Source organism: Euprymna scolopes, chromosome 21 (genome assembly GCF_053919585.1).
Source record: "Euprymna scolopes isolate OS-2025 chromosome 21, ASM5391958v1, whole genome shotgun sequence".
Lineage (NCBI taxonomy): Eukaryota > Metazoa > Mollusca > Cephalopoda > Sepiida > Sepiolidae > Euprymna > Euprymna scolopes.
This window is the reverse complement of record NC_136502.1, coordinates 57,678,257-57,696,324: the sequence shown is the minus strand read 5'-3', so window position 1 is coordinate 57,696,324 and position 18,068 is coordinate 57,678,257. Positions and strand designations below refer to the sequence as shown.

General features: G+C 28.0%; 1 protein-coding gene across 6 annotated transcripts in view; it reads left to right on the top strand.

Moving 5' to 3' along the window:
- Positions 1-18,068, top strand: part of LOC145242387 (androglobin-like) — a 337,568-nt gene that overhangs the window by 182,775 nt on the left and 136,725 nt on the right. For all 6 annotated transcript variants that reach the window (XM_080105409.1, XM_080105408.1, XM_080105404.1 and 3 more), the window contains 3 exons: positions 3,217-3,265; positions 11,689-11,835; positions 13,060-13,225. In XM_080105409.1, the coding sequence (XP_079961535.1) occupies positions 3,217-3,265; positions 11,689-11,835; positions 13,060-13,225 (362 nt within the window). The remainder of the gene's footprint in view (positions 1-3,216; positions 3,266-11,688; positions 11,836-13,059; positions 13,226-18,068) is intronic.

Here is an 18,068-nt window from a genome sequence, read left to right as displayed (position 1 = left end):
GCCTCTGCACCACATGTTTAAAAAGAATGTGTCCTCTACAGTATCTGACCTGACTGAATGGTTAAATGTTGATCTATACCGCTTCATACCCTCCAAGAAATTCCAGCAAAAACCCAACCACCAGCCAGGATTCACTCCAGAATATTCCATTGTCATTGCACGCAGAAATTACTATTTCCATTGCTTCTAACGTAATTTTGTGAAACCAAAGTTATCTTTAAGACTGCTAGCAACCATTGTAAAAGAGTAATAAAAAATGCAAGAGATTGTATACTCAGTACGTCAAGTTTAAATTAACTAAGCAGTGTCTTGGTTCCCATTAGTTTTGGCAAATAACAAACAGGATCCTGAACAGAAGTATGTTCTCTATCTCTGCCATCATCAGTGGACCTGAGGTAATTTCATAAATAAAAGACAAAGAAAACTATTTGCCAGGAACTTTGCAGCATATTCTACCCTTTGTGATCAAGGCCGCCTGCCCCTCCTGTATTTCCTTCTGTGACTGAAAACACACTATGCGACATACAAATATCTGTACATGATGTTGCCAAGCTTATTAAAAACAACACCACAATCCATAGAAACACTTCAAAAGCCAACAATGACTAAGATCTTTCTGATTCTCTCTCTTCTGATATTGAGAATGTGGTGCAAGGGGGAAATAGTGACTAGTTAATTTTAATGCATCGAAAACCAAGCTTTTCTCCTTTCATCATAATCACTCTCTCTCTATCACTCCCCAATTGAAATAAATGGCTCTCATCTTGGAGAAGCTCCATGTCTTAACAAGCTTCTGGAACTGACCTTCACTCCTGATCTGAATTGGAAGACACGCATCAAATCTGTTGCCAAGATTGCTGGAAAAATGGTTGGATCACCTTATCATTCCTGTAGTTGTCTGAATGCCAATGCAATCCTCTATCTGTATAAGAGTCAGATATACCCTAAAATAGAGTACTGTTTCCACATCTGGGCAGGAACTGCTCGGCGTGCCCTATCTAGCCTTGATAGAATTCAAAACTGGCTTTGAAATCTAGTAGGTGATGCCCTTTTCACTTTCCTACAACCTCTTTCTCACAGAAGAAACATGACGAGCATGTATTTGTTTTATCATATTTTCATGGCAAGTGCTCAATTGAACTCCAATCTGTGGTCTCTCGTTGCCAAACAAAATACACTTGACTAACTACAGCCACTATATATGATTTCCCCCTACTCTCTATCTGTGCCTAAATTTAAATGTGGATTCCATGAACAAGGATTCTTTCCCAGAACTGCCCGCCAATTTACACCATTAATGATTGCTTCACTATCACCTTACATTCATTAATCCTTATCCTCGAGTGGCCTTCAGGCCTTGATAAGTGGTGACTTTGAATTAAAAAAAACAATATGTGGCATGTCTGTATGTTATGGCAGCATCATCTATTGTGTGTGTGTACAATGTTTGTATAAATAAAGTATATATAAAATGTGTAACAGTAAATGTTACAGTGTGTGTATACAGGCACCAAGCATGTCTCTTGAAAATGCATGTATAAAATACATACTTTGTCTCCTGTGTAGGTGCATATGTGCACATGTTTACACATATTTAAATACAGTTCACATAACGTGACATAATATTTTAGATACAATTTTTTGAACAAATGTATCTATACCATTCTCTGCGTGGCATACCAAACAAAGATAGACATATCGTCTGGTTTCCTCCATTTTCTGGTTCTGTAAGCAAAGTTACTTCCCGCGAATAAGGATGATACAAACTACAGTTCTGTATACTTGAAGTTTAGTCTGCAACCAAATTCCTCTACACATTGAATCTTGTATTTTTCTTTTGGCTTTTCGTTTTTTTTAATTTTTGGAAGCTTTTTGTTTTGTAAATTTTTTTTTTTTTTTTTTTTTTTTTTTACATAAACTAATCACTTCCACTATCACTTTTGGCCCTTATGGCATTCTCATTGTGTATTTGTTTTCTTAGAAAGCAATCAAGAGAGGTCTGCTTTTAGTGCTTTTTAAGATGTTTCTGAAGTTGGTTAGGCATGTATCATTATAATAGACACTCGCTCTCCCTGTATGCAATTTCAAAGGCTGTCTTTTTTCAACAAAATCAGATACTTTTTGCCACTCACCGAGGATCTCACAAATTTTTCTTGACTTTCTCCTTACTGATGAGTTCCTACATCACCTCCATGTAGGCAATTTCTAGAATTGTAAACACACAACAACACAGCGTTTTCTATATGACAACAATGGACACACTGGGAGACAGAAGTTCGGTAACCTTGGTTGCCAAGTGAGCATTCGGATCGACTCAGGTAGCCAAACGAACACACGGCTACCTACCGATGGCTTTGCATGATTTTTGAAATCGTATTTCAAAAAAAGTGTCTATCTTAGGGCATGAATATAGATACAATATATCATCATATTTCAAAAGATTTGTATCTTAATGCACTCATAACTCAAAGTATTACTGTATACACACACATACATGTGTGTGTGTGTGTGTATATATATATATATATATATATATATATATTTATCTTTGACTTTGCTTTTTACGGATTTTTAACTGGTGATTAATTTAATCCTCTTAATACATTGAGTGGATTTTATCTCTAGATTATATGCATATTTATGGACCCAAGTTTTCAATTTTATATTGACTAATAAGTTCTTTATTTCATTCTGCTGATTATTTCCTCTGAAGAGAAAAGCATCCATTTTTGAAACTCCTTCAAATAAGGAAGAAACCTTTTTATATTCCCTGTGTTTTGAACATTTCATGATTCAATAAATAATGTAAATTTTTATTCATTATTTAAATGTTTTCCTATAATGCGGTATCTAAAATATTGAGCATTTTTATTAAGATAGGACCAAATAGAAATATTTTTATTTTTCTATTATTATTTCATATATATATATATATATATATATATATATATATATATATATATATATATAGTAATCTTCAATAATCTTAAATATATAGTAGAGCCTGTCTATTTACTGTTTCTTTGCCATTAATATCATTTTTAATGTTCACAAACCATTTATTAAAAATATCTGTTTGTGTTCCTATAGACAAAAATGTTATTAAAAAAACTATTATAAAACTCTGTTATAGTATTTACATTTTCTCTGCTATATTTAAATATACAAAATGTTTAAATTTATATTTGTAATTTTGTTTGTATTATTTCCGTTCAGATGCCGATGTCTCTGAATCCCTGGGATGACAATTCAAAACAATATCTCTGTATCCTTTTTAGATTTTGAAACAATTTAAAAATTTCCTTTGTTTTGTTTACTGAAAAAATAGTAAAATTACCGTTCATATTTAATTTCAATTCAAATACATTTTATAAAAAAGTGTTACTTATAAAACTTTTATTTCAAAATATACTTACATCTCAAATAATAGACTGTCTAAAGAAACAAATTGCTTCTGGCTCCTGTAGAACAAACCAAAGACACACTGAAATACCTTTCCAGTACTTATTAAATGACTGATAAATACACTAGATGTCAGTATTTTACACTCAAACTAATTAACCAATCATAATGAATTTTGAAACAAAGTTGTTTGGCATAGGGGTGGATAATAGGAAATATGAATTATATAGTTTCATTTAGATAATATGAAATATATTATATAGTTTAATTTAAATATTATGAGATATATAGTTTCATTTAGATAATATGAAATATATTATATAGTTTAATTTAGGTAATATGAAATATATAGTTTAATTTACTTAATATGAAATATATTATATAGCTTCATTTAGATAATATGAAATATATGATATAGCTTAATTTAGATAATATAAAATATGAATTATATAGTTTAATTTAGTTAATGTGAAATATATAGTTTCATTTAGATAATATGAAATATATTATATAGTTTCATATAGATAATATGAAATATGAATTATATAGTTTAATTTAGATTATATAAAATATATTATATAGTTTAATTTAGATAATATGAACTATGAATTATATAGTTTAATCTCGATAATATGAAATATATTACATAGTTTAATTTAGATATTATGAACTATGAATTATATAGTTTCATTTAGATGAGATGAAATATATTATATAGTTTAATTTAGATAATATGAAATATGAATTATATAGTTTCATTTAGATCATATGCAATATATTATATAGTTTCATTTAGTTCATATGAAATACATTATATAATTAAATTTAGATAATATGAAAAATATTATATAGTTTCATTTAGATAATATGAAATATGAATTATATAATTTAATTTAAATAATATGAAATATATTATATAGTTTAATTTAGATAATATGATATAAATTATATAGTTTAATTTAGATAATATGAAATATGAATTATATAGTTTAATTTAGATAATATGAAATATTAATTATATAGTTTCATTTAGATAATATGAAATATATAGTTTAATTTAAATAATATGAAATATATTATATAGTTTAATTTAGATAATATGTATTATATTATATAGTTTCATATAGATAATATGAAATATGAATTATATAGTTTAATTTAGACTATATAAAATATATTATATAGTTTAATTTAGATAATATGAACTATGAATTATATAGTTTAATCTAGATAATATGAAATATATTACATAGTTTAATTTAGATAATATGAACAATGAATTATATAGTTTAATTTAGATGAGATGAAATATATTATATAGTTAAATTTAGTAATATGAAATATGAATTATATAGTTTAATTTAGATAATATGAAATATGATCTATAAAGTTTCATTTAGATAATATGAAATATGAATTATATAGTTTCATTTAGATAATATGAAATATGAATTATATAGTTTCATTGAGTTAATATGAAATATATTATATAGTTTAATTTAGATAATATAAAATATATTATATAGCTTAATTTAATTAATATGAGATATATTATATAGCTTAATAGTGATAATATTAAATATATTATATAGTTTAATTCAGATAATATGAAATATGAATTATATAGTTTAATTTAGATAATATGAATTATATTGTTCATTTAGATAATATGAAATATGAATTATATAGTTTCATTTAGTTAATATGAAATATATTATATAGCTTTATTTAAATAATATGAAAGATATTATATAGTTTCATTTAGATCATATCAAATATATTATATAGTTTAATTTAAATAATATGATATATATTATATAGTTTAATTTAGATAATATGAAATATGAATTATATAGTTAAATTTAGATAATATGAAATATATTTTATAGTTTAATTTAGATAATATGAAATAAATTATATAGTTTAATGTAGATGATATTTAATATGAATTATATAGTTAAATTTAGTAATATGAAATATGAATTATATAATTTAATTTAGATTATATAAAATATATTATATAGTTTAATTTAGATGATATGAACTATGAATTATATAGTTTCATTTAGATAATATGAAATATGAATTATATAGTTTAATCTAGATAATATGAAATATATAGTTTAATTTAGATAATATGAAATATATTATATAGTTTAATTTAGATAATATGAAATGTATTATATAGTTTAATTTAGATAATATGAAATGTATTATATAATATAATTTAGATAATATGAAATAAATTATATAGTTTAATTTAGATGATATTAAATATGAATTATATAGTTTCATTTAGATCATATAAAATATATTATATAGTTTAATTTAGATATGAACTATGAATTCATAGTTCATATTATCTAAATTAAACTATGTAATATATTTCATATTATCTAGATTAAACTATATAAGTTTTATCTAGATAATATGAAATATATTACATAGTTTAATTTAGATAATATGAACTATAGAATTATATAGTTTCATTTAGATGAGATAAAATATATTATATAGTTAAATTTAGTAATATGAAATATGAATTAAATTGTTTAATTTAGATAATATGAAATATGAATTATATGGTTTCATTTAGATAATATGAAATATGAATAATATAGTTTCATTGAGTTAATATGAAATATATTATATAGCTTAATTTAATTAATATGAAATATATTATATAGTTTCATTTAGATAATATAAAATATATTATTTAGTTTAATTTAGTTAATATGAAATATGAATAATAGAGTTCAATTTAGATAATATGAAATATGAATTATATTGTTCATTTAGATAATATGAAATATGAATTATATAGTTTCATTTAGTTAATATGAAATATATTATATAGCTTTATTTAGATAATATGAAAGATATATTGTTTAATTTAGATCATATGAAATATATTATATAGTTTAATTTAAATAATATGAAATATATTATATAGTTTAATTTAGATAATATGAAAATATTATAAAGTTTAATTTAGATAATATGAAATATGAATTATATAGTTTAATTTATATAATATGAAATATATTATATAGTTAAATTTAGTAATATGAAAATGAATTATATAGTTTAATTTAGATAATATGAAATATGAATTATATAGTTTCATTTAGATAATATGAAATATGAATTATATAGTTTAATTTAGATAATATTAAATATATTATATAGTTTTATTGAGATAGTATGAAATATATTATATAGTGTAATTTAGATAATATGAAATATATTATATAATTTAATTTAGATAAGATGAAATATATTATATAGTTTAATTTAGATAATATGAAATATATTATATAGTTTAATTTAGATAATATGAAATATATTATATAGTTTTATTTAGTAATATGAAATATTAATTACATAGTTTAATTTAGATAATATGAAATATGAATTATATAGTTTAATTTAGATAATATGAAATATGAATTATATAGTTTTATTTCGATTATATAAAATACATTATATAGTTTCATTTAGATAATATGAACTAGGAAGTATATAGTTTAATCTAGATAATATGAAATATATTACATAGTTTAATTTAGATAATATGAAATATGAATTATATAGTTTCATTCAGATGAGATGAAATATATTATATAGTTTAATTAAGATAATATAAAATATGAATTATTTAGTTGAATTTACTAAATATGAAATATATTATATAGTTTAATTTAGTAATATCAAATATGTATTATATAGTTCAATTTAGATAATATTAAATATGAAATATATAGTTTAATTTAGATAATATGAAATATGAATTATATAGTTTCATTTAGTTAATATGAAATATATTATATAGCTTAATTTAACTAATATGAAATATATTATATAGATTAATTTAGATCATATAAAATATATTATATAGTTTAATTTAAATATGAAATATATTGTATAGTTTAATTTAGATAATATAAAATATATTAAATAGTTTCATTTAGATAATATGAAATATGAATTATATAGTTTAACTTAGATGATATGAAATATATTATATAGTTAAATCTAGTAATATGGATTATGAATTATATAGTTTAATTTAGATAATATGAAATATGAATTATATAGTTTCATGTAAATAATATGACATATATTATATAGTTTAATTTAGATAGTATGAAATATATTATATAGTTTTATTTAGATAATATGAAATATATTATATAGTTTAATTTAGATAATATGAAATATATTATATAGTTTAATTTTGTAATATGAAATATATAGTTTAATTTAGATATGAAATATAATATATAGTTTAATGTAGATAATATGAAATATGAATTATATAGTTTAATTTAGATAATATTAAATATGAATTATATAGTTCAATTTAGTTTTATGCAAAGGGGACATGAAGGAAATGGAAGTTCTTTGTGAAAATTCAAATTTTGGGAATATTTATTAACCTAATACCTCAAATTGTATGAAGTACTAAAAGGTCCACCCTTCCAGGCACTTCCTCTCTCTGAGAGAGGATTAGTTTGTTGCTAATCATTTCAAACATTCTTAGTGGAAAATGCTGATGGGATTGCTCAGGCATTTTTTATCCCAGAATGCGCTTATTCTAGTGCGTTAATTTTTCAAAACCATTCTTGACCTTGTGTCTAACCTCCTAGTAAGTAGGTGAATAATATGTCTAATTTTTCTCATTGTAAAATATCAGAGATCCTAACTACTTTTAGAAACAAAGAATATTACATTAATAGTAAATAATAAATTCCCAGCTAATAAAGCAGACGCTATGACCGAAAATCAAAACTGAAACATTGATATTTTCGGTTTAAGGTCCTGCCAACTGAGCTATTTGGAGTTTCTTATGACATTATTTTTAAATAATTAAAGCTTTAGCATAATGCCATAGATTTATAATTTACAGTGTTTGAAAACATGAATTCAAACATGTTTTAAAACGTGATAGTAAAAAATAAATAAATGAATGAGCAAACATGTTTTAAAACATGAATTCAAACATTATGTTTTAAAACATGAATTCAAACATTATGTTTTAAAACATGAATTCAAACATTGTGTTTTAAAACATGAATTCAAATATGTTTTAAAACATGAATTCAAATATTATGTTTTAAAACATGATAGTAAAAAATAAATGAATGTGCAAACATGTTTTCAAACATAAATTCGAACATTATGTTTTAAAACATAAATTCAAACATTATGTTTTAAAACATAAATTCAAACATTCTGTTTTAAACATGAATTCAAACATTATGTTTTAAAACATGATAGTAAAAAATAAATAAATGAATGGGCAAACATGTTTTCAAACATAAATTCAGACATTATGTTTTAAAACATAAATTCAAACATTATGTTTTAAAACATGAATTCTAACATTATGTTTTAAAACATGAATTCAAACATTATGTTTTAAAACATAAATTCAAACATTATGTTTTAAAGCATGATAGTAAAAAATAAATAAATGAATGGGCAAACATTATCTCATACCAAAAAGTAAAAAAAACTCCACCTTGTTAAAACCAACTGATAACAAGAGACACACACATGATTAAACATATTTAAACCAACACTTTTTATTTCCATAAATTTTATGTTTCTAAGAACTTACAATTGGTGGATGGATTTAATTAAAAATTTTGGCACTTGTACAGTTTAATGAAGACATTAAAAAATGAAAATATCAAAAAAAAAAAAAAAAAGGTTATATTGTACATATCCGTTTTGGACTGAAGATCTCAGAAAAAAAAATTTCACTTAATTTGATCAAGTAGTTTTTTTTTTACAGCGGAAAAACACGTTTTTATGATAGCATGTTGAAGGTAGACATCTTGGAATTTTTGGAACAAGTCACAGGGAGATAACTCAATTTAAAACCGCCGACACTCTCTCCCCAACTTTAATACTAGCTTTTCTTCCTAAAAATCAAACCTTTTGCTCAGTATCACAACAAATTGTTTTTTCGCTGTAAAAAAAAATATATACTTGATCAAATTAAGTAAAATTTTTTGGGGAAGAACTTCATTTCATAACGGATACATACAATTTAAACTCTTTTCAATATTTTCATTTTTTAATGTCTCGATTAAGCTGTACAAGTACCAAAATTTTAATCATAAGTTAGGAATGATACCCCTAGGGTTCCCTTATAATTTAATTATCTTTATTATTTGTGTAAACTTTTAACTAGATCCCAAAATTTGAAATCTTAGAGTATAGAGCTAACCTTCCTATTTTTTCCTGTCAAAAAACTCAATACAATTTTTACCCATGAGGAAGGTCAAAGGTTACATTAACCAAAACATTGTGCAGATTACTGTCAAGATAAAAACAATTCAAACAATACAAACATTCATGCCTCATCTAAAAAAAAAATCATAGAATTGTAAATTATTTTCATAGTCCAAAGCAATTTAATTTGCTTTAAATACATATATGTAGTCCTTTTACAATTATATAATACTCCCAGTCTAGCAAAAATATGTTCTCTCTGCTCATATATTTTTGCTAGTTATATAAATAGACTTGTATGACACAAAATGACTTTTAGGGTTGGTGTGTTGTAAAACAAAAATTCTACATCTTTCAAGTTATTTTGAATATACCTATTTTCCCATGCCCATTTACAAACCACATCTCAACAATTGAGAATTACTTGAAGAATCTTAACATAATGGCTTTATATAAAGAGTCTTGAAAATAATTCATTTGTATTTCATAATGTTTTAAATTGTTGATGTCATAAAAATATGTAACAATTCACTAGTAATTTTAGTTGTATCATAAGATACATGGAACTAGCATATTAAAAATATAGAAACTATTAAATTATGTGCTTAACACATCACTCAATAAGCCCCTGTCCAAACTAATAAAACAACTTTTAGGTAAAATTCAACTTTATTCATCAACATAGTCTCCTCCTAATAGGATACGCTTATTTTAACACTTCTCAAGTCAATGCTTTTTTTTGTAGAATGATTTGTCTTTGGATTAATGTATACCTCAGCTTCTGATATCACTTATTTATTGAAGCCAGATCTCTTTCTCTGGAGCATTCATTTGGGATCTAAAACAACCAGTAGATGTTTGGAACAAGGATCTAGCAATTGGAGGTGCAATAAATTTAGCTTTTCCATTGTTGCAATCGACTTGTGATACAATGCATTTTCTTTGTGAAAAAGCATTTTTTTCTTTTGTCTTTTGTGGCTATTTTTGGTGATTTCTTCCTTCAGACGCACCAATATAGATAATATTTGCAGCTGATAGTTCTTCCTTTCTCAAGTTAATCAATGGACAAAATACCTTGCACACTTACAGAATACCGAGGCCAAAATCTTGCTTGCTGATGTTTACATCCTTGATTAATTTGGATAGCTTTCATTTGCTTCTGTCCATTCAACTGATCACCAATTCGATCATGGAATAAAGTGATAGATCCCTGTTTCAATCATTGTCAAATGTTAAAGCAAAATTTCATTTTTGTTGCATTGAAACAGTTGCAAACAACAACACCCTGAGTCATCAACCAATTGGTGCTTTTGATCAACTGTGATCAAGCAAAGCTTCGATTTTTAACATGACTAAATGATAAAGTTTCATGCTAATTGATGAATACAGAGCTTTCTAATATGTTTTACTCCTCTGCTATCTCATGCTAATTTAATTTATGATTGGCCAAAATGAGTTTCAAATTGGCTAAACTGAGTGTTCAGCATCATTTGTGTCTGTTCAACCATGTTTAAAGTTAACATAGCACTTAACTGTTGTTTTCCATGGAGAATAATACTTATTAATCCATTGATTTTCATTAACAGTATTTTCCCCATCAGAAAGCAATGCTGTATTAACACATAATAATCAGACTTTTCCATTGTTTTGAAAATTTGTAACAATAGCTTCACTTAAATAATTAAAGACTTGAATAAAACTCCTCATCAACATTTAAGATTTATTTTCCATTTTCCAACTGAAGAAAGACTTACTTCTTAGTTTAGATGTATTACTTGAGGAGAGTTGTGCCACAAATCTTAATTCAAAATGTCTACCCTTTGTAAGGAACATAACTCTTCTTTAAATTTCTTTGAAACAAAAATGGTAACTCAAGGCAAAGAGTTACTTCCCTTTCAGCATGTTTTCTAGATGAGAATTTGTTGTCATCTAATAACTAAATCTGGAAAGCATCATTATCAACCTGTGTAATTGCAACTTATTTTTCAGCTCATCAACCTACATGTATTTATAAAAAATATATTTTTCCTTAACAATTTCCAGTTATTGATAGTCTACAAGATATCAAGATAGTGATTTCATATTCTTCATTGTCTCATTGGCCCGAGGTCCAACCAGCCAATCAATACAAGGGAGCAGACCAAAAAGGAAAAGAAAGTGAACCAAATCCAAGTCCCAAATTTTCTGGTGGTAAGTTTGAACAGGGTGACCTTTTCCCCCACCCTAAAAAATAATAACTCCCACCCATGGAATCATCAATAAAATTCACAATCTTTTTTGCAACCCAGCCATACTGAGTACAAGACTATACCTTACTTGTCCACCAAGTTTTAGCCATGAATGTTTTATTGGTATCCAATGATATGTGCCTATGTGTTGATCAATACTCAGAGCTACTTATTGGTCATTAAGAACTTTTGGGCTGACAAAGAAGTTTTCAACAATCCATATAAAACTCCTTTGATAACACTTCTATAACACAGAAGAAAAGCAATGGATTCAATACAGATCCCTGATCTACTTCTACTTTAACACTAAAGCTGCTTATAAATGTGTTATTAATTCCTATTTTTGTACATTGCATGAACAACCTTCACCAACCACTAAATCACACCCTAAATTATACAAAGTCCACACTAAACAATTACTTGATACTCTACCAAATGTTTTCTTCAAATCCACAAAAGCAAAACTCCATGATATCTAAATTTTGCTGCAAACATTTTATTTTAATTATTTTAAGTATAAATTTTAAAAAATAAATAAATTGGGAAATGCCATGCAAAATTTTTTAGAATTATAGTTCATATTGAAATAAAAATGTTTTAAGTAAACTTCTTAGTGTTTCATAATTTATCAGTTGAGGCTTGATTTTTTTAATTATTTGGATTATTCAGACTTTTCTTCTCATCATGGTCAATATAACCTCTGTCAATTTTCAACATTTCCGTTGATATAACCTCTGACCTTCTTCAAGTGCATCTTGTCAGACTTTGGAGTCTTTCTATTAAACTTAGGAAATCTGTATCAAATTTTGAATGGAACCTTTTATTTAAGGTAAGTTGCTCTCATTCCATCAAACGTGAGCAATTAAAAGTCTTAAGTAATTCATAATTGTATTCTTAGTATCACCCATAATATAAATTTAAATTTTAATCTTTAGAAGACTGTCACTGAGAACTGATTATATTTAACACTTTTATCCATTGCGCCATAGATCTGTACAGATTACCGATTATAATTTTTATTTTAGAATTTTTTGTCAACAAAAGTGAAAGAAATGACTACAACATTGTAACCAAAAAAAAATTGCTGAGTTTGAAAAAATGCATTTGAAGAAGGTCAATAAGAACAGAAGTCTGAATAGCCCAAATAATACAAAATATTTTGCTTATAACATTGTTTTTCTTATAGACAGGCAGCAAGCCTATTTAGGATCACCACAGAACCATGAACATGGAGCAGTTCCAGGGCATTTGGCAGTGGAACCTCATTCCTGGAAGACCTTAGTGATGGGTAATCCAATTCTTACGATTGATACAACAGCAATACGAGCTGCTGTGCTGTCTTTACCTGCTGGGTGAGTATGATAGAAGAATTATCTTTTACACTTTGTTAAGCAAATGTCAGCTTTTAAAGATATCTTATTCGTTTTTTTAATTCTTTGTTGCTATTTCTTTTTGTTTTTAATGTGTCATCACTTATCAAATCCAGAAACCATTCAAGAATAAGGCTTCACAAGATTGATGCATCGTCGTGGTTATTGATGTCAGTTTAATGTTTGTTTTATATATGTTGGACAGTTTTAAATAATTGATTTCCAAACTAACCTATCTCTGGCCAACTCTTTATTTATCCTTCTTTCTTTCAAGTCTATTTTTATTACTTCCTCTCAAGGGCCAGTCGTGCCTTCTGTGCTTTTAGGATCCTCCCTTGGAGAAGTTGACCAAAATTTTTTCTCCTAATTTAAAGTGCCAATAGGCAATAAGAGATAGGCAGACAGATATTTGCCTTGTTGTAAATAATTTGCCTGCTAATGAGAGGAAATTATTTAATGCTTGCGAATTAATTTTGCCTGCCATTTCACAATAATTACATTTTCACCTCAAACAAGGCAAATTGCCACTTTGGTGTAGGGGGCTACTATCAGGGGCAACAACTACTGGGGTACTATGTAGGGATTTGGGCAGCAAGATGTCGGTTCACATTACACTTGAACTTCTGCACGTCAGTACTGTTGGGGAAGCAGGGACCTGGAATGGAATTCCAGAGTCTAGCGGTTCTGGGGAAGAAACTATTGGAGTAAAAAGATCTTTTACATCTAGGGATCTCTACAGTGTGGGGGTGGGATTTAGCAGCCCGTCTGGTTTGTCGAGGGTGCTCACGTCGTGGGGGCACAAGTGATTGCAGTTCGTCAGAGCATTCACCACTAAAATACTTGTAGAAAAGGCAGAGGGATGCAACATTTCGTTGATGGGGCAGAGGCTGAAGCTTAGATGCCAGTTCAGGGCCTATCAGGTTTGCGACTCTCTTTTGAACCTTGTCAAGAAGCGAGAAACTAGTAGCAGATGCACCAGCCCAAATGTGACAGCAATACTCCATACATGGGCGAATGGTGGCCTTATAGAGGTACAGGATACTTTCGGGTGTTAGTAGTTGTCTAGCACGGTAGAGAGAGCCCACCTTTCTTGCAGCGGCCCTGGCAATGCCTTCAATGTAATTGTTCCAACTCATGTTCCCTATGAACGTTAGGCCAAGGAGTTTGAAAGATGTACTCTCAGATAAAGAGTCGTTGGCCATTGCTATAGGTGGTAGAGAAAGTTTCTTGTAATTATTGAATGAAACTAGTTTAGTCTTGGTGGCATTGAACACAACCAACCACTTTTGTCCCCATTCCACCACAGATTGGAGATCTTCCTCTAGTGTTTCTGCCATTTCTTTAGAAATGTGTTCATTTGTCTTCCTGTCATGCCTGCCATAGTGTGTGGTGTCATCAGCATATATACCCATCTCAGAGGCAATTTTGTCGGGGAGGTCATTTATGAATATCAGGAACAATAGAGGTCCAAGGAGAGAACCCTGGGGCACTCCCGCATTTATATCATATTGTTTAGATGTACGACCGTCGAGGACAACCTGGATTTTTCTCTTATCTAAGAAGGATTTAATTATGTTAAGTATTCTACCAGTGATACCGTATGATCTAATTTTCCTGAGGAGACCCTCATGTCATACCCTGTCAAAAGCCTTAGATATATCTAGAGCTACCGCTCTGCCCTCCCCCGCTTTGTCCAGTGAATGGTATATACATTCAGAAATTACAGTTAGGATGTCTACTGTGGAACGGGCTTGTCTAAATCCATATTGTTGGTCAGTCAGAAGTTTAGCATCTGTAAGGTGATGGACTAGAGCATGGTTAATTAAGGTCTAAAATATTTTGGCAAAAAGTGGGAGGAGGCTAATGGGGCGATAATTTGATGGGTCAGTCCTTTCGCCAGAATTCTTGAATACTGATACAACAGAAGCAGTTTTCCAACAGCCCGGAAAGCAAGATTCATTAAGGCATTTGTTGTAGAGTTTGGAGAGAACTGGAGCTACTTCGGCTGAGCACTTTTTTAATAGCACAGCTGGGATGAGATCGGGTCCACATACTTTTGAAGTGTCAAGGTTTTTTATGATGGCATGCACCTGAGTAGGGGTGATTTTCAGATCGTCTAGCGTGGCGTCTGTCCACATAGGAAAGTCAGGTAGGGGGTGGTTGGAAGGGTCCAGTGTGGAGTTTGAGGCAAACTGACTGGCAAGCATGTTAGCCTTGTCGGTTGCTGAGGAGAGAACCTCGTGATTGTTGGTTAGTGGGGGAATTGTTGATTGCCCATTATTTACCACACTGTTGTAGATTTTCCAGAAGTCTCGAGTTTCTAGTTTTTGTGCTTCGATGCGCTTTTTAGTGGTTTCCGTAAATTCTCTCTTAGCTGTCGCTATTTCTTTCTTAACATTATTTCTAGCTTCTATATACTTCAGTCTGTTTGAACTGGACTTATGTCGGTTAAACCTACGGTATGCATGCTGCTTTTGAGCAATGGCAGTTGCGCAAGTCAACGTAAACCATTGGGGAGAGTGGGTCTTACTATAAAATTTCCGCATGGGAACATGCGCTTCGATTGCAGTTTTGAACCAGTCAGTGGTCTCGTTTGCACACTGTTCAGCAGGGAGAGAAAAAATATTTCTCCATGGGGCATCTCTGATTAGTTCCCTGATGGCTTCCCAGTAACACCATTAACAAAGTTTACCTACCTTTAGGAGAATTTTGTAAAGTTGAATTTGTTTCATTTTGTTTTGTTTCGTTCAAAATATTAACTAATTTATTTTCATTTCGTTTCATTCATTTTTAGTTTTGCTTCATACATCTATAACTATTTAATTACAACCAAAATGTGATAAAAGTTACCAAGACTTAGCAAAAAACTATGAAACATAAAAAGTTATAATTAGGGCAACTCAAAAATTACATTTATTAATCAGGTTGAGTAATTTGATAAAATAATTATATAAAAATATATAAAAACAATCAAAATATTTAAATTTTGCATAATAAGAACATTCAATGAGCATTCATTGCAATATTTAGGTTGATCTAATTATAATAAAAAACATGAAACGAAATGAATAAAACATTATATTTTGAAAATCTTTGCTATGAAAGTTTGGACCCCCTCATCTTTGTTCCTTCCTGTCTACATCCTTGCTTCCTCTCATGTTTCCTTGGTCTTTCTATTTTGAATCTGCTATCTCAACAGTTGTACATTTACTAACCCAAGAACGTTTATCAATTTTTTCAATGTAACTAAACCATTGACGTCTATTCTTCTGCATAAATCTTCCTATGATTTCCTCCAAGATTATCAAAACTAAGTTTGTCTTTAAAACTCACATTATACATCCATGTATCATTCTCAGATCATTTCTTTCTATGCAGCACATATCTTCAACCCTCATGGGCCAGTTTTCACTTCCATACATGATCACACTAATCACCTCTGTTCTATATTGCCAATTTGATGCATTGTCATTATTTATGTGTTGTTATTAGTTTATGCATTTTCATTTTAATAATGAAAAATATTGAAAATGATTAATGTAATGAACAAATTTGATTACTTATAGAGACGGTTTATAACAAATATTTGTTGACATTACGTTTGAAGACAGACATATATTATAGTCTGCAGGGAAATATTCCAGTAGTAATGCGTTACACAGATAGGAAGTTATTTGAAAGATATTGTTCATAGAAATTCTGCTTGATATTAGACATATAGAGGAAGAAAGGAAAGTCCTTTTCAGTTGTGATAGAAAGAATACTTTATTTTTGACATGGCTGAGGAATCTTCTTGAGGGTGAATAAAACAACAGAATCAACCCAAAAGGGTTGATAAGCCATAAAACAAACCAAAGCAGTGAATGACTCATGTACAGTGGGCATTAACTTTCCATGTTAAACAACTTAAAATTGATAGACAATAATGCTAGGTCCACAGAAAATATTAGGCTCAGTAGAAAATGGATAATAAAATATTTTATTTATTTATACTTTTTATTAGGGCCTTGTACTTATACTTTTTTAATTAATATATTTATTCTATACTAGCATTTCAGCCCGGCATTGCCCGGGTGTTTGGATGTGTATGTTGAGCAAAAAAAAAAAAAAAGGTCAATTTTTTTAATTTGACCCCTATTATGACCCCTTAACATTTATTGTTTTGGGCTCAAATAAACTTATTAAGTTAGATCCATGTCCAAGGAACCTATATTTAAAATTTCAAGTGTTTAGACCAAAAATTGCCGGAGGAGTTTGGTAGAGTTCTCAAAAGTCAAATCGTTAAACTTTGACCCCTTACTCGCTACATTTGTGGCCGAAATCCGGTCACATCGATTTTCCCAAATCTCACTACCCTGTATATCAAATTTCGAGTCTGTAGACTTAAAATTGACATAGTTATTGTGTATGGAAATGTACACACACACACACACACACACACACGCACTTTTATAGACGAAATAGAAATAATAGATAGATAGATAGATTTGTTTAACAAAAATATATATGCATACATAAATATATATGGAAACAATTTTGTGTGTACTATAAATTTTTTTCGCAAATATTATGCAAGTATAAATCATGTAGAATATCTGCATGAATATAATTACAGGTAATAGTTAACTAAAGATGATTATCCCATTAAAAACAACGAAGCAACTAATAGGGAATTAATTAAAATGAATGTTTAAAAGAATATGCAAATTAGCTAGATCGTTTGCTAGTGAATGCGATTCCACAACCCATATATAAGAAAATTGTATTTTCTTTTTAAATAAATAGAAAAGAGGGTTTTTAATATGAATATCAATACACACAAAAG